Source organism: Callorhinus ursinus, unplaced genomic scaffold, assembly GCF_003265705.2.
Source record: "Callorhinus ursinus isolate GAN/ISIS: 27379988/994484 unplaced genomic scaffold, GSC_fseal_2.0 scaffold44, whole genome shotgun sequence".
Classification (NCBI taxonomy): Eukaryota; Metazoa; Chordata; class Mammalia; order Carnivora; family Otariidae; genus Callorhinus; species Callorhinus ursinus.
The window spans coordinates 10,445,690-10,469,930 of record NW_027397106.1 but is presented as its reverse complement, the minus strand read 5'-3'; the positions used below and the strand labels follow the sequence as shown (position 1 = coordinate 10,469,930).

Below are 24,241 nucleotides of genomic sequence, written 5' to 3'. Positions count from 1 at the left end.
GGAGTCCATCAAAATCCTAAAGGAGAACACAGGCAGGAACCTGTTCAACCCCAGCCGCAGCAACTTCTTCCTAGAAACATCACCAAAGGCAAGGGAAGCAAGGGCAAAAATGAACTATTGGGACTTCATCAAGATAAAAAGTTTTTGCACAGCAAAAGAAACAGTCCACAAAACCAAAAGACAACTGACAGAATGCGAGAAAATATTTGCAAATGACATATCAGATAAAGGGCTAGTATCCAAAATCTATAAAGAAGTTATCAAACTCAACACCCAAAGAACAAATAATCCAATCAAGAAATGGGCAGAAGACATGAGCAGACATTTTTCCAAAGAAGACATCCAAATGGCCAACAGACACATGAAAAAGTGCTCAACATCGCTCGGCATCAGGGAAATCCAAATCAAAACCTCAATAAGATACCACCTCACACCAGTCAGAATGGCTAAAATTAACAAGTTAGGAAACGACAGATGCTGGTGGGGATGCTGAGAAAGGGGAACCCTCCTCTACTGTTGGTGGGAATGCAAGCTGGTGCAACCACTCTGGAAAACAGTATGGAGGTTCCTCAAACAGTTGAAAATAGAGCTACCATACGATCCAGCAATTGCACTACTGGGTATTTACCCCAAAGATAAAAATGTAGGGATCCGAAGGGGTACGTGCACCCCGATGTTTATAGCAGCAATGTCCACAATAGCCAAACTGTGGAAAGAGCCAAGATGTCCATCGACAGATGAATGGATAAAGAAGAGGTGGTATATATACACAATGGAATATTATGCAGCCATCAAAAGGAATGAGATCTTGCCATTTGCAATGACATGGATGGAACTGGAGGGTGTTATGCTGAGCAAAATAAGTCAATCAGAGAAGGACCTGTATCATATGACCTCACTGATATGAGGAATTCTTAATCTCAGGAAACAAACTGAGGGTTGCTGGAGTGGTGGGGGGTGGGAGGGATGGGGTGGCTGGGTGATAGCATTGGGGAGGGTATGTGCTATGGGGAGCGCTCCTTTGTCTGCAAGTACTGTATAATCCAGGGAGCTTTTCAAAGAAACAAAGTATGAAAAATAATATAAAAAAAAAAAAAGAAGAAGAAGATAGCAGGAGGGGAAGAATGAAGAGGGGGGAAATCGGAGGGGGAGATGAACCATGAGAGATGATGGACTCTGAAAAACAAACTGAGGGTTCTAGAGGGGAGGGGGGTGGGGGGATGGGTTATCCTGGTGATGGGTATTAAAGAGGGCATGTTCTGCATGGAGGACCGGGTATTATGCACAAACAATGAATCATGGAACACTACATTAAAAACTAATGATGTAATGTATGGTGATTAACATAACAATAAAAAATTAAAGAAAATAAGTTAGGTAAAAAAAGTAATCTTCAGGGTCTTGAATAGGCTAACATATATACACATAATCTAGTGAGAGGTGTTATTTCACACAAATGCTTGAACATTTTTTTCCCCTTCTTGCTCCGGAAAGTGCCGTGTTTTAGAATTTTTATTGATCTAATTAAAATGTATTGAATCTTTTATTCTTTAAGTGTTTGTTCCCCTGGCATATCAGGTTTATGTTTCTTTACAGGTCTCACAAAACAGTAATTCACATTTATCAAAAAAAAGGTAGAGAAGAAATGATATACCTTCTATTGTTTAAATATTAAGAAAATTCTAGGCAAAATACACTTCATGCAAATCATGAAGTTACTGTCACCATTAACCAACTATTTTGAAAAAATTTGTATATAAAGCTTCAGCAAATGTACATATATGATATGCCTAGAGGCTATCTTCATTTTTATCATTTTTGCTACTTTTGAGATAACTGACGTATTAGTTTTAGATATACAATGATATGATATATGTAGATATTGTGAAATGATCACATTAAGTTAACATCCATCACCACAGTTATAATTTTTTCTTGTGATGAGAACTTTTCAGTTCTACTCTAATTTTCAAACATAAAATAATCACCATGTCAACTATTCACCACGCTGTGTGTTACACCACTAGGACTTATAATATCAATGAAAGCAATGATATTAAGTCAGTGTAATGCAATTGAGGGTTTTAGTTGATAAATGCCTCTATTTTAATAAACAGGGCTAATTCCTGATGATCACATGGTGCTCCTTAAATTTACACTATTAAATCTGTAAGAAGGTGACTATTATAAAGTCAAACCTTTGTGAACCCAATGGAGTATAGAAGCCTCTGACCTAGTAAATATTTTCAAGGTTTATTAAATAAGTCACTGAATATCAAAGTAAGTCTGTTGAAGAAAGTAACTCCTCTAGATGACAATTACTTTGGTAGTTTAATTATATGTAAATGCCATTTTAGTCAAATACTGTGACCCAAATTCTTTAAAGATAAAAGCTCTGGTATAGAAAATAGTTGAACATCTCTGATCACTTAACACAAACTCATTTCATTAGATACACTATACACAATTCTATTCTTTCCGATTTTAATGTTGAAATCACTTTTTAAAAAGATTTTATTTATTTGAGAGAGAGAGCATGAGCAGGGGGAGGGGCAGAGGGAGAAGCAGACTCCACGCTGAGCAGCGAGCCTGATGCAGGGCTTGATCCCAGGACCCTGGGATCATGACCTGAGCTGAAGGCAGACACTTAATTGACTGAGTCACCTAGGTGCCCCTTGAAATCACTTTGAATAAAAGATCACTACACTATTTGTACAGCACTCTAGTGAATTAAATCACACATTTCTCTATCATTGTATACAGAAATTTTGTTAAATTGTTGAAAGTAAAGAAAAAGTTTAAGACACTACAAATGTTTACTTTGTGCAAGATGGTTAAGGGTAGATAATCCTCTCTCTAAATGGTGTATATAATCCATTTACTCAGTGTTGAAGCATTCAGCTATTTCCCCTATCTGGAGCCAACACACAAAAACTTTGTGACTTTGAACTCTAAGTGGTTCACAATTATACTTCAAGTCTAAATCACATTTTCTTGTCTTTTTCCTAAATTACTATCACCAAGAACATTACCGATATCCTGTGTGCATTTGAATAAATGCAGTTAATACCTTCTTAAAAATGAGGACAGAATGTGCAAAATCTCAACAGCTCCTTCCTCCGTTGGTAACATCCACGGACACTTACATGGAGACAGCATTCCTCTTACCTCTTCAGAGCAATTTTGGAAATGGAATTCATTTGTGGAGATAAAACAAGTTGAACTAAATCTGACCAGCTCTATAAGTGTGCCCAACTGTCCCAGTTTGCCTAGGACTACAGGGTTTCCAGGGACATGAGTCTTAACATCACAACTAGGAAAGTCCCAGGCAAAAAAAGGAGAGTCTGTCACTCTTGCTCAGAGTTTCTTTTTGCATGGTTTATATCTGCAGGTTTATATCAGCAAATATAGTTGTGATCATGGCTTTTCACACATACACACACACACACACACACACACACACACACACATATATATGCAGAAAGTCTGCTGACTTTCCTGTATCCTTATCTGAACATTCTTTAACTTTTTGTTTAAAATTCCAGTTAGTTAACACACAGTGTACTATGCCCATCACAAGTGTCCTCCGTAATCCCCATCACCAGTTTCACTCATCCCCCCAGCCCACCTCCCTTCTAGTAATCATCCATTTGTTCTCTAGAGTTAAGAGTGTTTCCTGGTTTGCCTCTATCCCTACCCTCATTTTTGAATGACACACATTCTTTTAGTGAAAAAGAATGGAGAAAGCATTAAACCCAGATAACTTATAAATCACCTGAAATTTGACCTCTGAAGAAGAAAGAAAACATATACAAAACCCAAACCACCTCAAGAGAGAGACTCTAAATTTTTCCTCCTCTCCATCTACATTTGGAATGCTTCCCTCTTCCTAACCCCGCGACGGTCCGTCTCCTCGTGAATGAGAGCTCAACACAACCAGCTGACTAGATCTATGAACTAATCCTCAACTGAAACTGGCTGTCCTAGTGGGACTAAGAACCTAGAAAGTGATACGTGCATACATTGGGCTACTGTTTCAAGCAATCTGAGAAACTCATTTACCTTCTATGAAGTCAAAAGATCTGTTTTGCCCTTGATGAATTGTGGCTTTAAAACTCCCACGGACAACTTCAGTAATCTCCAGGTTATGCCACAGTATCTTCCAAACAGTGATTATATTGATTTTTATGTGAAATACAGGTAACAAAAACTCTTCTGAGGATGCCATTATCACCAAAACTGCGTGTAGCTATCCCAAAATTTTTTCAATGAACATTCCTCTTGTTCTCCTTTCCTCCTTCTAGTCCATGTTTCCAGAGCACAGGTATCAAAGTTGCCCATCATTAAGCAGTCTTCACAATCTGTTGCATTTACAAAATCTAATATTTTCCTTCGGTATCCCTACCCTCTTCCCCACAATTTTCTTAATGAATATCTCCTTTAACCATTTAAAATTACAAAGTTTATCATATACTGTTCCATACAATTGATTCAATTTCCTATATTATCAACGAACAACCTCTGTGTCGGTGCTCTTATTAGAATCCCCTCATGAGCATGCCACACCCACATGTAGATAATTATACATCTAGATAATTACACATCTAATTACTTCAGATTCAGAGGTAAAAGCATGTTATCAGGACAAATTTCTATGTATAGTTGTTTTCATTTTAAATTTCAAGGCCACAAGTGTCCATTTTGTACAATTTCAGAAATCATTTTGAATCATCTGTTTTTTTGGTCTACTACGATGTCATGCATTCTGAAAAAAAGTATTACTTTAATCACTATTCATTCTATCTTTCATTAACTTTTGGATGCCCACTTTGTACCAGACACTGGGCTTAGGCAACAGGGGCCATGTATTTCTTAAGCACATATAAGAATTTAAGGTGAAATGTTATATATAAGGAAAATAACAGGGTCTTAGTTTCTTCAAGTCAAAACGTACTTAACTGGGCATTTCTAGCTAAGAAAAATTTACAATGGCCAATAGATGTATCCTGGCCAAGTCTGTTCAATCAAGGGGGCCTGAATTCCCTAGTTTTTGGAGATGTATCTTGAAAGAAGTTGCTGTGGCCGATGTCAAAGAGGTTACTGCCTATGTTCTCCTCCAGAATTTTGATGGATTCCTGTCTCACATTGAGGTCTTTCATCCATTTTGAGTTTATCTTTGTGTATGGTGTTAGAGAATGGTCGAGTTTCATTCTCCTGCATGGGGCTATCCAATTTTCCCAGCATCATTTATTGAAGAGACTGTCTTTTTTCCATTGCATGTTTTTTCCTGCTTTGTTGAAGATTATTTGACCACAGAGTTGAGGGTCCATATCTGGGTTCTCTCTTCTGTTCCATTGGTCTATATGTCTGTTTTTGTGACAGTACCAGGCTGTCTTGGTGATCACAGCTTTGTAACACAGCTTGAAATTGGGCAACGTGATGCCCCCAGCTTTGTTCTTCTTTTTCAACATTTCCTTGGTGATACGGGGTCTTTTCTGATTCCGTACAAATTTTAGGATTGTTCGTTCTAGCACTTTGAAAACTGTCATTGGAATTTTGATCGGGATGGCACTGAAGGTATAGATTGTTCTGGGTAGCATAGACATTTTAACAATGTTTATTCTTCCTATCGATGAGCATGAATATTTTTCCTTCTTTTTGTGTCTTCTTCAATTTCTTTCATGAGTATTCTGTAGTTCCTAGAGTATAGATCCTTTACCTCTTTGGTTAGGTTTATTCTGAGGTATCTTATGGTTTTTGGTGCTATTGTAAATGGAATCGTTTCTCTAATTTCTCTTTCTACAGTTGCATTGTTAAAGGAAGCAACTGATTTCTGCACACTTTGTATCCTGCCACATTACTGAATCGCTGTATGAGTTCTAGTAATTTGGGGGTGAAGTCTTTTGGGTTTTCCACATAAAGTATCTTGTTGTCTGCAAAAAGAGAGAGTTTGACTTCTTTGCCAATTTGAATACATTTTCTTCCTTTTTGTTGTCTGATTGCTGTTGCTAGGACTTCTAGTACTATGTTGAACAAGAGTGGCGAGAGCGGGCATCCTTGACATGTTCCTGATCTTAAGGGAAAGGCTCTCAGCTTTTCCCCATTGAGGATGATATTCGCTGTGGGTTTTTCATAGATGGATTTTATGAACTTGAGGAATGTTCCCTCTATACCTATACTCTGAAGAGTTTTAATCAGGAAAGGATGTTGTATTTTGTCAAATGCTTTTTCTGCATCAATCTTTGACATCGGCCACAGCAACTTCTTTCAAGATACATCTCCAAAAGCTAGTGAAACAAAAGCAAAAATGAACTTTTGGGACTTCATCAAGATAAAAAGCTTCTGCACAGCAAAGGAAACAGTCAACAAAACAAAGAGGCAACCCACAGAATGGGAGAAGATATTTGAACATTTGAACATTACAAAGTGCTGATTTCCAAGATCTACAAAGAACTTCTTGAACTCAACATCCAAAAACCAAATAATCAAGTCAAAAAATGGGCAGAAGACATGAACAGACACTTCTCCAAAGAAGACATACAAATGGCTAACAGACACATGAAAAAATGTTCATCATCATTAGCCATCAGGGAAATTCAAATCGAAACCACATTGAGATACCACCTTACATCAGTTAGAATGGCAAAAATTGACAAGGCAAGAAACAACAAATGTTGGAGAGGTTGTAGAGATAGGGGAACCCTCTTACACTGTTGGCGGGAATGCAAGTTGGTACAGCAACTTTGGAAAACAGTATGGAGGTGTCTCAAAAACTTAAAAATAGAGCTACCCTATGACCCAGCAATTGCACTCCTGGGTATTTACCCCAAAGACACAGATGCAGTGAAAAGAAGGGCCATATGCACCCCAATGTTCATAGCAGCAATGTCCGCAATAGCCAAACTGGAAAGAGCCGAGATGCCCTTCAGTAGATGAATGGATAAAGAAGATGTGGTCCATATATACAATGGAATATTACTCAGCCATCAGAAAGGATGAATACCCAACTTTTACATCAACATGGATGGGACTGGAAGAAATTATATTAAGTGAAATAAGTCAAGCAGAGAAAGTCAATTATCATGTGCTTTCACTTATTTGTGGAACATAATAGTATGGAGGACATTAGGAGAAGGAAGGGCAAAATGAAGGGGGGTGGAATTGGAGGTAGAGATGAACCATGAGAGACTATGGACTCTGAGAAACAAACAGGGTTCTAGAGGGGAGGGGGGAATGGGGGATTGGTTAGCGTGGTGATGGGTATTAAGGAGGGCATATACTGCATGGAGCACTGGGTGTTATACGAAAACAATGGATCATGGATCACCACATCAAAAACTAATGATGTATTGTATGGTGACTAACATAATAAAATAAAAAAAAGTGGGCCTGAATTCCCTAAATGTGAATAGAGGTACTTCTAGCCATTAGATAAGTTCCAATACCCTAACTCTATATAAATAAGTGACTAATTCATTAACTAAACCAGGAGACTCCTGAGCACAAAAGGGGGGTGGCTTTTAGTAATTACTCCAAAACAGTCCTAAATCCAGAAATGTCCCAGACAACAGATTTAAGTAGGTGTATGTATAGAATACTGTACAGGTCCTTCACTAGGACTAGAATTCTGTTCCAGGGATACTGCCACCACCCCTGCTCAACAGAGATATTAATATCAGATCAAGAGCTCTCACAGCTACTGTGATCTTATGTTCCAAATTTGCTAAAGCAGCTCTCAGTAATAACCTACCCTTTTATCCCCATAAATACATTTACAATTTAAAATGTCATTTCTCCCAATGAAAATGAAAACAATGGTCCAAAATCTTTGGGATGCAGCAAAAGTGGTTCTAATAAGGAAGTCTATAGCAATACAGGCCTACCGTAAGAAGAAAACTGTCAAATGAACAACCCAACCTTACACATAAAGGAGCTAGAAAAAGAAAAAAACCCAAAACCAGCAGAAGAAAGGAAATAAAGATTAGAGCACAAATATAGAAATTAAAAAAAAAAAAATAGATCAGTAAAACCAGGAGCTAGTTCTTTGAAAGAACAAAATGGATAAACCTCTAGTCAGACTCATCACAAAAGAGGATCCAAATAAAGTCACAAATGTCACAAATGAAACACCAACACCACAGAAATACAGTTTTAAGGGATTATAAAAAGTTATATGCCAACAAATTGGACAACCTTAAAGAAATGAATTCCTTAAAAACATATAACCTATCAAAACTGAAGCAGGAATAGAAACTTTGAACAGACTGATTACCGGGAATGAAATTGAATCAGTAATCAAAAAACTCCCAACAAACAGAAGTCCAGGACCAGATGGCTTCACAGGTGAATTCCAAATATTTAAAGAGTTAATATCTATTCTCCTCAAACTATTCCAAAAAATAGAAGCAGAAGGAAAATTTCCAAATTCATTTTATGAGGCCAGTAGCATCCTGATACCAAAACCAGATAGAGATAGCACACAAAAATAGAACTACAGGCCAGTATCTCTGATGAACATAGATGCAAAAATCCTCAACAAAATACTAGCAAACTGAATCCAACAATACATTTAAAAAAAAAAAAAATCATTCACCACGATCAAGCAGGATTTTTTCCTGGGATGCAAGGATGGTTCAATATTCGCAAATCAATCAATGTGATACATCACGTCAATAAGGATAAAAACCATATATGCTCATTTGAATAGATGCAGAAAAAAGCATTTGACAAAGTAAAACATCCATTCATGATAAAAACCCTTAACAAAATAGGTTTAGAGAAAGCCTACCTCAACATAATAAAGGCCTTATATGAAAAACCCACGGCTGGGGCACCTGGGTGGCTCAGTTGGTCAAGTATTTGACTTCAGCTCAGGTCATGATCTCAGGGTCCTGGGATCGAGCCTCATCTTGGGCTCCCCATTCAGTGGGGAGTCTGCTTGTCTCTCTCCCTCTGCCCCTCCCCCCGTTTGTGTGCTCACTCAAATAAATAAAATCTTTAAAAAAAGAAAGAGGAAAGTAAAACCCACAGTCAAAATCATACTCAATGGGGAAAAAACAGAGCTTTTCCTCTAAAATCAGGAAAACAACAAGGGTGTCTACTCTTATTACTTTTATTCAACATAGTACTGGAAATTCTAGCCACAGCAATTAGACAACAAACAAAATAATAGGCATCCAAATTGTTAAGAAGTAAAACGTTCGCTATTTGCAGATGGGGGTGATACTATGTAGAAAACCCTAAAGATTCTGAAATACTACTAGAACTGATAAATGAATTCAGTAAAGTCACAGGATACAAAAATCGATGTACAGAAATTTGTTCCATTTTTATACACCAATAATGAAGCAGAAAAAGAAAATAATCCCATTTACAGGTGTTCTAAAAAACCAAATATCTAGGAAGCTTAACCAAAGAGGTGAAAGGCCTATACTCTAAAAACTATAAAACACTGATTCCTTGGATCAAGAAGATCCAAAGAAACGTCAAGGCATTCCATGCTCATGGACTGGAAGAACAAATATTGTTAAAATTCCTATACTATCCAAAGTAATCTACACATTTAATGCAATCCCTATCAAAATACCAATGGCATTTTTCACAGAGCTAGAACAAACAATCCTAAAGTTTGTATGGAACCACAAAAGACCCTGAATAACCAAAGCATCTTAAAAAGAAAAGCAAAACTGAAGACATCACAATTCCAGACTTCAGGTTATATTACAAAGCTGTAGTAATTAAAATAATACAGTACTGGCATAAAAATAGACATGTAGATCAATAGAACAGAAAACCCAGAAGTACATCCCCAACCATATGGTCAATTAATCTTCAGCAAAGCAGGAAAGAATATCCAATGGGAAAAAGACAATCTCTTCAACAAATGGTGCTGGGAAAACTAGACAACTACAGGCAAAAGAATGAAACCGGATCTCTTTATCACACCATGCACAAAAATAAACTCAAAATGGATTAAAGACCTAAATGTGAGACCTGAAACCATAAAAATCCTAGAAGAGAACACAGGCAGCATTTCTCTGGCATCAGCCATACTAACAGTTTTTTTTAGAGATGTCTCCTAAAGCAAGGGAAATAAAACTATTGGGACTACATCAAAATACCAAAGCTTCTAAAAAAAAATTACAAAGCTTCTGCACAGCAAAGGACAATCAACAAAACTAAAAAGCAACCTATGGAATGGGAGAAGACATTTGCAAATGGCATATTCAATAAAGAGTAGTATCCAAAATATATAAAGATCTGATACAACTCAATACCTTAAAAACAAATAATCCAATTAAAAAATGGGCAGAAGACATGAACAGACATTTCTCCAAAGACATCCAAATGGTCAACACATGAAAAGATGCTCAACATTACTATCATCAGGGAAATGCAAATCAAAACTACAATGAGATACCACCTCACACCCGCCAGAATGGCTAAAATCAAAAGCACAAAAAACAACAAATGTTGGTGAGGATGTGGAGAAAAAGGAACCCTCTTTCACCATTCCTGGGAAGACAAACTGGAGTAGCCACTATAGAAAACAGTGTGGAGGTTCCTCAAAAAGTTAATAGAAATACCCTACAATCCAGTAATCACACTGAGTATTTACCCAAAAATACAAAAACACTAATTCAAAGAGATACACACACCCCTATGTTTAAGGCAGCATTATTTACAACAGCCAAATTATGGAAATAGCCCGTGTCCACTAATACATAAATGGATAAAGAAGAGGTGGTGTGTGTACACACATACACACAAATGGAATATTACTCAGCCATAAGAAATGAAACCTTGCCATTTGCAACAACATGGATGGAGCTAGAGAGTATAATGCTAAGCAAATTAAGTCAGAGAAAGACAAATATCAAACGGTCTCACTTCCATGTGGAATTTAACAAACAAGCAAAGGAAAAAAAAAAAAAAGAGAGAAACCAAGAAATAGGCCCTTAACAATAGAGAACTGATAGTTACCAGAGAGGGAGGTGGATGAAATAGGTGATGGGGATTAAAGAGTACATTTATCACAATGAGCACTAAATAATGTATAGAATGGTTGAATCACTATACTTATTCACCTGAAGCTAATATAACACTATGTTAACTATGCTGGAATTAAAAACTTAAAAAACAAAGTATCATTTGCTCTAATTTCTGATCTGGCAAGTGTAGCAACAGCAAAATAGTATCCCCTTCCTTCTGTTCAGAAATAAGAGGGTTTAAAAATCAGATTCAAGGGGCAAAAGATCAGTGCTACCCTTCACTAAGGGGTAGAAAGCATTCACATGATAAAGAATAATTCAAGTATTTTTTTTAATTTTTTATTATGTTAATCACCATACATCACATCATTAGTTTTTGATGTAGTGTCCCATGATTCATTGTTTGTGTATAACACCCAGTGCTCCACGCAGAATGTGCCCTCTTTAATACCCATCACCAGGCTAACCCATCCCCCCAGCCCCCTAACTCAAGTATTTTTAATAAGTGTTTTCAGAGATTTTCAAGTGTTAAAAAGTTGCTCAAGTAATTCTTAAGTTAACTGTGAAGAAAATATTAAACATCTTAGAAAGTTTAAAGGACAAGTTTACTTACAATTGACATTAGAGTTAGTACATAATGCTGCAGATTCTGTCCATGATGATGAACCATTTTAGCGTCAGCTGTAACCATGACTTCCACGTATCTTGGATAGGATAAGAAACGTTTTTTCCTGGAATGTAACTGACTTCTTTCATCTTCCAAGGATTTATTTTTTGAAGGATATCCTAAAACCATTTCCTTCTTTACATTAAGATCATTCATGTTGCTATGGTTGTGAAGGGGTAAAGTGGTCTGCTTTATTTGACTTTCTGGGGGGAAAAAAAGAATATAATGCAGAGCCATTAAGTCAGATGGGACTAAAAATATTGCATAAAATAGCCAAAAATTTCATACACATCTGCTTCCAATGTGAAATACAAGGATAAAAAGAAGTTAAACAGTGTTATTATGCAGCAGTATCACGAGGATCACTATTACTAGTAATATTCATTTTCATAGATTGCCCTAAGAAAAATCAAAATCCAAGTCTTTTTTTTTTTTTTTTAAACAGCATGACTGTTCAAGAGGCTGCATATGGGTTGCTCTCCAAGTCCTGCATTTCATACTGATTCATATATTCATGATATTTGTTATTAAATTCTTAAATAGTAACATACCAAACTAACAGGTATTAAAATATGACATCTCTCACTACTACCAGGTAGTATTATTCTGGTAATGCTACCTAAAGCAGTAAGACAATAAAATGAAATATACAGTATGAATATTAGGAAGAAAGTTTTCATTGTTTTTCTTTTGCATATAAATGGCTTTTATAACTAAAGTCCCAAGAGACTCAATTTATGACTTTTCAAACAACCTCAACACAGGAAAAACTGAATAATGAAATGTTATTCAGCTATTAAAAAATGAATTAGGTCTGTGGGTCTAATATGGATGTCCATGTGTTTTTAAGTAAAAATTTAAGTGTCAGTAATATGTATAGTATGATCTTATTTTTGTAGAAACTTCTGAAGAATACACAAGTTTTTAGCCATAAAAATTTATATAATGAGCCAAAAATGTATGTAAGTATACACCTCAAACTTTTTTTTTTTTTAAAGATTTTGTTTATTTGAGAGAGAGAGTGAGAGCATGAGAGGAGAGGGTCAGAGGAGAAGCAGACTCCACGCTGAGCAGGGAGCCCGATGCGGGACTTGATCCGGGGACTCCGGGATCATGACCTGAGCTGAAGGCAGTCGCTTAACCAACTGAGCCACCCAGGCAACCTACACCTCAAACTTTTAACGTTGCGGTATTGGAGGGGGACTAGAAGGTGGGTAGAACTATTTAATTCTTTAACATCTCCGTGTCCATTAAGCCATTACAATAAATTTGTTTTATTATTGTAATTTTTTAGTTACCCATGTTTTTAAAAACAGCATCTATAACTTTTATAGGCTAAACATTTAATCTCATTATGTTTTGATATTCATAATTAAGCAGTGTTAACAAATGATAAAATGACCTTTCCAAATATCCAACTGGGCATTATTCAAAGCTCACTTGTCAATTACGTCATCTTTATGAAATACTTGTCTTTATTTACATTCCAAGTCAAATGCTAAATGATATGCCATCTTTTATTAATAGCAAGTGTGTTAGGACCCAAAAATAATCTAGAGCAAACCATACCCACCAAATCAAGATCATACAATGGATAATCTGCCCACCAGAACATAAAATATTTAATTACATCTATAAATATAACACTTTTAATAGAACAGTGTATCACAGAATGCAAGGAGATTGTTGAAAATAATCCCTAATATAAACTACTAAAAAATTTGCTGTTAAACAATGTAATTAAAAACCCATAGTTCTACATAAACGCCCTACCGGCACTTCATATTCAAATTATACAATATTGAATTTTCTTTTCTTATTCCCAGATTTGCTCTATTATTATGAGTAGTAACTTCCTAATAAGCATAACTCACGCTAAACCATGCACTACCATTGAGTTCTTCCTGTCCTTTTACCCTCTGTATGTGGTCACAATGTTTTGCCATTTCGCTTTTAAATTTTTTCCTTATTTTGTTCCTATTGTCAACAGTGTCCAGGTCTCTAAGCTCTTTTAGGTCCTTCTCACCTTAGAATATTAGAATAATTAATGCAAAATTAAACAAAGTCTCCAAAATGGCCTCACCAACTTCAATCCCCGTCCCACCCCTCTTCATTCTTCATTCACATCCACAAAATTCATTTTCAGGAGCATCCCTTTTATCTCGAGAAATTACCACTGATCCACACTGATGATAAGTCCAAGTCCTTCCCCACAGCCCACCACTAAATAATGTTGTCATACCAGCACTACCAACAAGCTATAAACTCTTTAAACACTAAGAACACTGTTGGGCAATGGGTTATGCCTTTTGTAAGTGCTCAACAAATGTTCATGGAGAGAAAAAAAAAATTAGGAAAAAGGATGGATAGAAAATTGGGAGAGAAAGGGAAGAAAGGAACACACTGAGGGACAAAAGGTTTGTAAGACCAGAAATTCAGGGTATGAATACTTCTGTGATGTACAATAGCAGCAATTCAAAGATGGAGAGATTGCTTTTGATTTTCCTGATAGCAAGTAAAATACTCTGGTCTCTACATAGGTTAGAACTGATACTTAATGCTCTGTATTGGACCACAGGAACAAATTTTATACTTCTCCAAAAGCATGTAACTATTTTGAACATGAGCATAAAATCAAATGAAGCTTATTCTGGATCATCAGCATTTAAACCACTGGTTAAATGGCCAATAGGGCTCTCAGTTCAAAGAACTGTGTGTGCCCTGAAATAGTGATATCAGATATTATGAAATCTAACTTATTTCCTCAGGATTTAAACTTTTCTGGATTATATGTCCTATTATGCCATGCTATGGAGTTGTATTATTAATACTACTATGAACAATAATAAACCTAATAAGCACTTAAGGAGTAATTTACCATGTACCAGATACTGGTATACTTCATATAAGTTATCTCCTTTATTATTAATTTTGTAAGGTAGGTACTGTTAGAGTCCTCATTTTATATGTGAAGAAAGTGGGAAACAGGAAAGTTAAAGTCAACTATCCAGGTAACAGGTAATAAAATAACTCTGGAACATTTTTTAAAATATTAGTATTCAATACAAAGACTTATGAAAATCTATAGTCTCCATGATTTGTCAATTTTAGAAATCACCACCCTTATAGAATTATAGCACATAGCTTATAAAGTATTTTATAAAGCTTTATTTCAAAGAGGTTCTCCAGTTAATTAGAACCCCACACACTAGCAATAAATGTGCAGAATATGGACTTGCCCATGACCAGTCAGAACTTGAAACATAAAAGAATCATTACATCACTAGTCCTCATTGCATCCCTGAATCAGTTTCTATTATAGTGCACATTTTAAAACAGACATGTGACACAGGTTACACGCAATTTCAGTAGCCACCAAATAAATGGCATAACAAAGAAATGAATTCAGATTTCCTCAATATTACATGAGAATTCCAGATCACATGACTCTTCTAAAGGTCATATGTGGTAATATGTGTAGAATGTTAAGAATTTAGTAACCAGGGTCATAACGGAAATTGATGTCTCCTACAGAACTAAAAGAGGAACTAGCTAGTCATATTCATAAATATATGGGGTCTAGTGCCTCTTGAATTACAGAATCAGAGCTGAGCCAAGATTTGAATATGAAGTCATTCAGCTCTACTGTGCATAGACTTGGGACAGATCCAATACTGTCCTTTCACTCTAGAGGCCCTGAAAGAGAAAAAGAACACTGGAAACCCCCAAATTACACCCATTAATCCTACACCCAGCAAGAAATTCTAGTTCCATCTACTATGTGAGCTGACATGACAAAGAGCACACAAGTCAAGCATTAGAGTAAATACCCTTTCTTCACCTACATTCTCAAGAAGCCACCCCATCAGTTCACTCCAAAGATGTAGAAGACAGGTTTTCCTAACAAGCTGAATCAAGAATCCTTACACAGATCAGGAGTTGAATACAGGTACACATTCATTCATAAATTCAAAACCTTTAGGATTATCTTTCTTGGAAAGGAACATACACTGGTGGTCTCTTTTGAGCTTTTGGCATCCCAACCTTTACACTCGAAGGGTATAGAAAAACTGTGTAATCCTTTGTATTTTATGAAGTGCTTTTTCCACAACTTCAAATCCTGTCCCTTATCAGAAATTCTAAGCAAAGTGAGACTAAGATAAATTAGCCAACTGACACAAGTGTAAGAATTTAAAGGGACAACTATATACATGCCAATTATGATATTCCAAACTCCTATTCTATGGCTTCTTGAAGGATGTTTGAAAGTCTCAGGAGTTAAATTTATCTGAAAATAGCATCTGAAAATGCAAATAAATGTAACATTTCATTCTTTGAAGAAAAATCACTTATTCAGAATTCATATTGAACACCAATCTCTAGTGCGTTTTTTTTTTTTTTGCAAGTGTGGCTAAAGTTAGAATATAGCATAATAAAACTGACAATAGTACAGAATTCTACCTTATTAATCTTATCTTCTTACCTTCAGATGAGCCTTCATGGCAATCCAATTCTAACCCATATCAACTTATCATGATTTTTTTTTTTTTTTTAAGGGAGAGAGGGTGCACAGGTTGGGGCAGAGGAAGAGGCGGAGAGAGAATCCCAAGCAGGCTCCACACTCAACATGGAGCTCAATGCAGGGCTCAACCTCATGACCATGAGATCATGACCTGAGCTGAAATCTAAGAGTCAGACCCTTAACGGACTGAGCTGCCCAGCCAATCCACCACTTCTCATGATTTAACACATAACCTTTTAACTGTTGTCCAAACTTTAGAGGAGTTGCTCCAGAACTACAAGATTTCCCACATTATTGGACAGTCTGCCTCGTGCCTGTAGAATCATTCCAAAAATGCACTGAGGTCATTTTAAGTACTAACTATTCTAATACCTCCCAAAATGCAGTTAGATTAAAGTGGGCATTTGTAAGTATTAAAACCTCTATTTGCTCTATCACCATTCAAGTGTTGGTGTAATACTATTTTTCCACACTAGCACTAACTTGTTAAAAATATCAGCATGAGTATTTCCTATTAGTTTGTCTTGAATGTTTTTTTGGATAATAAAGTTATAACTCCCAAAAATCAAAAAGATAATCTAACCTTCTACCTCAACTCATTCTTGTCAAATGCTACTCTGGCCATTATAATTTATTCCACCTAGACCTGTCATTCCTGAAATAACTTTTGACTGAAAGTAGAATTCTCATGTGAAATATTCTTCTAATCTTTGATATTTGCTTAAGAGTTTTTAAGAAGAAAACACTAATGGTATTTTTCAAAGTAATTTTAACATTAAAAAACTTAGGTCTAATGAAAGCCAGTCACTGACTAATGTTAAAAATTAAAACTCTGAAATCATAATAGTACTTAATATCTGTATTATGGAATTGACTTATTCATATTGCTTTTCTCAGCTTTTATTAAGTCCACTAATTTTGGTTTGAGATACATGGGAAAAAAAAACTTTGAAGTCATTGATACTGAATACTGTATAAGAATACTAAATTCTTATTTTCAAATAGGTATTTTATGGTACATCTCAGAATTTAATCAATCACTGCGTTTTAAAAAGAATATTTTTGTCAATCTTGACATCAGGATGTTAATCTAACATCTAGGTACATTTATGTATATGCAAAGAAAGTTGTAGACTGCAGACTAACAGGTCACAATGAGGGAGTTTTAGTCCTTCAGTTTTCTGGCTCTCTTCCAAGAAAGAAAAGCCCAAGAAAGCAGCCTTCTTGGGGGTAGGTCCAAAGGTCTGGATATTCTCTACATGAAAGTGTATCTGTCGCCTGACCTGGCAATGGGCCCAACTCTTACTGCAGCAGTAATGATCTTCACAAACAGTAGAACACAGGCCGGTACCAGCCAAGAGCATGGACCATGGTTGTGCAGTTTCCCCTGGATTTGTACTCATTGCGAGAGCAGCCCAATCTCCCGTCTCCAGGTCTTTAAATAGGGCAGCAATACTGAATCAGATTCTGATTGCAAATAATTAAAGTCTTTACTTCCTTTTCATGAGGAATTATCACATGGGTAAGCAGTAGAGAGCCAAAGATTAAAATGTACTTTACTAAGCATTTGCAATTAAACTGTGTTTGGTAGACCAAAGGAAAACTGTAAAATGAGCTATATGGTTGATTAGTAATCTAAAACTATAGATAGAAAAATTTACAGTTCTTGCTCTCCACAAGTCTATTGAGTTATCTTCGCTTGTTTAGTCAGTAGATCTATAATATTAAGCGAGCAAAACAAAAATGATGACATCCTTATACGGCTCACATACCCATCATTTTATTCATTCCCTTCAACAGGCCATCTTCTTGCTTTCAACGCAAGGGAAAAATTGCAAACCAAATTGACTCATGAACACACACACAAAAATTTTTTTTTTAAGATTTTATTTATTTATTCATGAGAGAGGGAGAGAGAGAGAGAAGCAGAGGAGAAGCAGGCTCCTAAGGAGCAGGGAGCCCGATGCGGGACTCGATCCCAGGACCCTGGGATCATGACCTGAGCCGAAGGCAGACGCTTAACCATCTGAGCCACCCAGGCGCCCCACACATACAAAAATTCTAAAGAAATTACCAAACCTAGTCTGGTAAAAACAAAGTGGACTTGCCATTTGAAAATCAATTATCTGGGCGCACCTGGGTGGCTGAGTCGGTTAAGTGTCTGACTCTTAGTTTCAGATCAGGTCATGATCTCAGGGTCATGGGATTGAGCCTATGTGGGGCTCCATGCTCAGCATGGAGTCTGCTTGAGTTTCTCTCCCGCTCCAACTGCCTCTGTCCCTCCCCCTGGCTCATGCACAATCTAAAAAATAAAAACCTTTTTTAAAAAATCAATTATCTGAACAAAGGAGAAAAATACATGATCATCGAGGTATATGCAGAGGAAAATAGTTTTGATAAAATTCAACACCCATTCATAATAAAAATTTTTAAGCTAGAAATGTAGGGGAACTTCCACAGACATTGCACAGGTTAGAAAATGTCAAAAGCTTTCCTTCTAAAGTTGGTGGTGAGGCAAGGATTTTCACTATTGCCATGTCTAGTCAACTTCATTCTAGAAATCCTTGCCAGTGCAATAAAAGAAATAAAAGGTAGACAGATTGGAAAGAAACAGCTGCCTACATGATTGTTTATGTACAAATCCAAAAGGATCAACAGATAAGCTATCAGAATATATGATCAAGTTTGAATATTAAAAACAAAAATTGCCTGCATTTTTATATAGAAAAAAATGAAATTTTAAAAATCACACCACTTAAAAAATCTCACCCAATACTCAGTAACAAAAAGATACACAACACCTTTATAAAGATATATAAACTATTATGTGGGAAATAGAAGATATACCATATTGATGGGTTACAAGACACACTATAAAGATATCACTTCACCAAACTGATCTCTTGATCAATAAAATCTAAAAATTTTTTCCTTTTGCAGAAACCAACAACCTGATTCTAAAATTTATATGTAAATGCAAAGGGTAAATAACCAAGACAACCTTGACCAAGTCAAGGGCTTCTTCTACCACATTTCAGACCTTAGAGTTTGTTTTAAATATAGTATGGTAGTAGCACAATGCATTGACCAACAGAAGTCCAAAATAAATCTACATATAGGGACACATTTCTGAATAAAAGTGATACATTTTTAAAGTTCCTATGAAGTATCTGCTAACTTTAACAAAATAAAGTTTTATTTACTATTGCTTTTCATAGTTTTTTTCTTTTTAAAGTGCACTATTTCGGGATTTTTGACAAAAATAATTTAAAATTGACAGATTGAGCTCTTATTTTCAGATAGGTTTTTTTTATCTATTGCTATATCCCAAAGTTTAAACACAGGACTTTTTTAAAGAAGGTTTTCACAACAGGATTAGTTCCCAACAAAGGCAGCCTAAAAATAATTCATCTAAGTCTCTTCACAATACTTAAGTTTAATTCATGCCAAGAATACTGAACCCACTTCAATTAGCACATTTGAGGTCACCAATCATCCTACTTTGCAAAATTCAATAATTGGTTCCAGATTTTCATATTCTTTGAATTCCTACCATTTAGCCAATTAATCTGTCCTACCTTTTTTGAGAAGTCTTCACATGGCTTTGGGGCACACATTCCTGTCTTCTTACTTATCTTCCTGGCCTCTTCTCTTAAATTTTCCTAGTTTAATCCTCACCTCCCCAAGTGCTAAACATTGGCATGCCCCACAGTTCAGTTCTTAGACTTTCTCTTCTGTGTTCTAGTCTATTCCCTATGCGAATTCATACAGCCTTAGAATATAGGAGGATACTCTAATTCCTGTTATTTCAAGTCCAGACCCCCTTACTAACCTTCCAACTTATCTTCTGTTGCCTACTTGACTTGTCTCCCTCTGGACATCTAACTAGCAGCTCAAACCCAAAATATAAAACAAAAACAAAAACAAAAAAACTCCGGATATTCCTTCTGAACCTGTAGTTCCCACAGCCTTCCCCATTCGCAGTAAAACTCTATCCTTCCATTTGCTCAGGCAAAAATTAAAAAACTACTTAGAATAATCTGACCACTCTTAAGTCTCAACACTCACCTTCTCCCCCCACCTCGGTTGTCAGCTTGACCATCAAAACATATACTGCATGTGGCTACATCTAAATCCAAGACCTCATCTTTGCTCGGCATGATTACTGCAGTATCCTCCTAACCCTCCTTGCTCTTCCCTTGTTCTGCTGGTCTTTTTCTCCATTTAACAATTTGTGTGATCCCTTTGAAATGTAGGCTGATCAATGTCCCTCTTCTGTTCAAAATCCTTCCAATATTAAAGCCAAAATCCTTACTGTGATTTACAATGTCCTATGTGTTGGGGTGGATTCACCATGAACCAAAAGCAAGTTTAAACTTCTGGCCTTTCACTTACAAAATCCCTTTCCAAGGCCTTGAAAAGAATCCTCGAGATTTTACATTCATAATTTTTCTTAAAGTCCCCCCCCATCTGTTTAGTCTTCAGGTCCCACAACCTGGATCCACCCATTAACTACTCAGTCTAGCCTCCCACTACCACTGTGACTTCATCTCCTACACCCTCCCTCCCTCCCTCCCCATACTTGTACAGGCTGGTTATGGGACATATTAAACAAGCCCCAGCACCTTTGTAGCTTCAGTGGAGGAGGTACTCAATAAATATTTTACAAATGAAGGAACAAATGAATAAACAAATCCATGTTGGGGCAAGGTTGAGGCCTCAGCCTCCAGAGTTATTAATGCAGAACAACAAGTATCTCCCCTTAGCAGCCTTTTTCTTCACTTATACACGTGGAACAGGGAAAACCTGAACATGTCTTACCACTGCACTGCTCCTGCTTTCCTTCTCCTTCTCCCAGCCCACCAGGAGGTGGGAGATAAAGGGCAGACTATTGACCCTACACCATCAATTTTCTTCCCAGCTGAATGCTATGAATTGAGGCTTCCAGGACTAGCAGAGGATATACTAAGGAGAATTCAGAAATTTCTATTTGCTGTTGCAAGATAAGATTTTGAAAATCATAACCTGAATATTACCCTTGGCCTTCCAATTGAGGAATGTGTGTCCCAAAAAGCCAAGTGGATAATCCCAATTTGCTAAAATATATATGGAATTACTGCATACAGTAGAAAAGTGAATCAACCTAAAACCCGAGAAACAGTTTCACACTAAGAATGTTACTGGTCCTGTTTGTTAGTTACTAATATCTCAGTCCTATATCCATTCCACCTCTCAGCACAAGTTTAGCTATTAATCTATTGATGTCAAGAATATCCTTCATTCTGTACTTGCATGTTTTGGGCATCTCCTTTTGTAGTGCTCAAAGTACCTCAATTTTCCCAATACTAATCACAATTCTTCACCTGTTGGTGTACATTCTCGTTTTCTCTACCCAGCATCTATTCCTCTAACAGTCCCCAGTTTCAATTTGGATACCTGCACCGCCACTCAGCCTATGATTCCAGTTGCACTGTCTTGACCCCACAAGCAGGGTGGGTCTGGCTGATTACAGCTCTGCTACCAATAACAGCAAATGGTCCAGGCCAAGTCAGGTCAGGGGAGAAAAAAAAAAAAAAAAACAAAACAATCAGACCCTATACCAGGACCTTAGTTTGAACTACTGGGGGAAAGGACTCCCAATACTCACTGGATTAGTGTTGGTTAAAGCCCAAATCCCTTAACAAGGCTTACAGATACCTTCACTGGCTTGCCCCTCCTTACCTCTCCAGCATCACATCATCTTGCCATCCCCTGGTATCCCACACTTTACTACTTTTAGTTCTCTAAGTGGTTCAAGCACCGTCTCCTCTCCAGGCATTTGCAATGCTATTGCTTCCATCTAGAATACTTTTTGCCCTCTCCCTTTCTTCTGACCAATTCCTGCTCAGCTTTTGGGCCTCAGGTAAGGAGTAATTTTTTCAGGTTAGCCTTCTCTGACTTCCCCATCTGATCTACATCTTCGTATGAGGCCCCAAATCATCTTCTGAATGAACCTTGTCTTACACACCTGACTGAGCAGAAAGGTTATTTTGATACTAACAAGTTATCATCTGTTTGTGCAGCAGTTATTATATACATAATGCAGTATTAGTTGCTGTGAAGAATGTAAAAAAAAAATGGAATAAAATTCCACCTTTTACCTTCAGGAACAATCTTCAAATAGGTGGGACAGCAGAGGTATATAACAAATTTAAGAACAATGCAAGACAGTGTTAATTACATGCAGAACAATATAGCCCCTAAATTGAGCTACTCCATAGCTCGGGATTCCAGAGACCACATTCTTAATCTTACAAAATTGTAAGCAGGTACATTAGCCACAAAAAAATAATTAAGATGCTAATTATAAAACAATTTAATAGCAATTTTCAACAAAGCAAGAGTCTAAGAATGTACAATTAGTGAAAGACCTAAAAATGAATGACTCTAATCACATTTTTAATCATATTTTTATTTGTATAAATGAACATCTTAAGTATTTAAATCAACTCCTATTTAGAGTAAAGCAAGGTTTTGGTTTTTAATAAATTTGAGATGGTATGGAAGGAAAAGATTAAGGAATATTGCATAAAGACTAACTGACGAAATATGAAACAAGCCAAAGGACATACAAGGTGGTAGATCACTGAAGAACAAGCAGTGCTAGGAGGGTAAATGGAAATGTATCCAATCCCAGCAGTGGAGGCTTACATTGCTGTCAAGTGAAAACTCACAGGAACTTTACCAAATTGCAAAGGGACTAGAAATCTTACCTAGGAATTTCAAAAACAGGAAGCGCACCAACTTAAAGCAAAGATGGAAAAATTCTTAATGGAGGTAGAACAGAATAAATGCACAGTATATTTCAAAGGGTTCATAGTCTCAGTCCCTCCTCAGCAGATTTGATAATTACATGAACCAGAATAAGGTGACAGGAGTAAAAAAAACAAAAAACAAAAACCTACAACTAGCAGCAAATGAGAAGCTCTTATTTTACAAACCATGGAAGGAAATAAAATTGTAATTGATTTAAAGTACTAGGACACAATTATATTCAAGACACTGGCAGATCTTACTCTCCAATTAAGGGTTATGATTAGGATAGCTTCTCTTATACCTTAAGATTCAGAATCCTCTCCTATTCATTTTCAAGCTAGCACAGAGAAATCACCAAGGAGAAAAAACCTTGCTTTCAAAACTGACAATGAATTTCTACCCAATTTTTCCAGTTTGACGATATAGTATAAATAATCCTTATATAAAGAAAAGATTTAGAAAAACTTTATTCTTAAGAGCAGACAGGTAGTTCTTCCTAGAAAGAACTGTTGTTACTGCACCTAAAATGTAAGGGATTCAAGTTACTTTCCATGTTCGGTTTTCAAAATGAACCTGACTCTGGTTCCTAAGCATATTGATTCCCTTCCTCATTTACCCATTTCACATAATTCACCCGATGTGGGAAATACCGCCTCATTAGAAATACTAGATAATATAAGATTTCGGGCAAAATAGAACTTTAAATCTCTGGGACACTGTCACAGATTTAACACAAAATAAGTATCACATATGGCAGATCAATTCTTCTCTTTGGAATACACTACTACATGTAAATTTCATTATACAGGCAAAGCAGGCAACTGGCAAAATAAGCCCACTAGTAAGAACCCTGTGTGGGTGAAACAACAGTCACACCACTACTAGGCTTTCCCCCTCAGAGAGCACATCTGTAACAACGATCGTAGCTCAGAGTTACTTTGAGGATCAGTAAGGGGACCATGAAGAGCACTTTTCTAATCCACATTAGGCAGCTGTACTGCAGGGGATTCACAATCTCAAAAGCTCAATGTGTCAGATTTCACAATTTAGGATTTTTCTTTGGGGACAAAATTTAACTTGAGAACCTTACTAATAAGACTGAAGAATAACTACTTAAGAAAATATTCTGAAGTGTACAAAAGTTAACAAAGCAAAAGGGAGATGTGAATGCCTGAGGCAGATAATTTGTTATCCAAATACACTTCTCTAGATAATAGGATTTTTTCAAAAAGTAACACTTGCTAAGTTTCCATTTTGGCAGGTGTT

General features: G+C 36.5%; 1 protein-coding gene across 2 annotated transcripts in view; it reads right to left on the bottom strand.

Annotated features, from left to right (window-relative positions):
* ADAMTS20 (ADAM metallopeptidase with thrombospondin type 1 motif 20) overlaps positions 1-24,241 on the bottom strand; it is a 168,941-nt gene that overhangs the window by 126,586 nt on the left and 18,114 nt on the right. For both annotated transcript variants that reach the window (XM_025883395.2, XM_073882102.1), the window contains exon 4: positions 11,605-11,861. In XM_025883395.2, the coding sequence (XP_025739180.1) occupies positions 11,605-11,861 (257 nt within the window). The remainder of the gene's footprint in view (positions 1-11,604; positions 11,862-24,241) is intronic.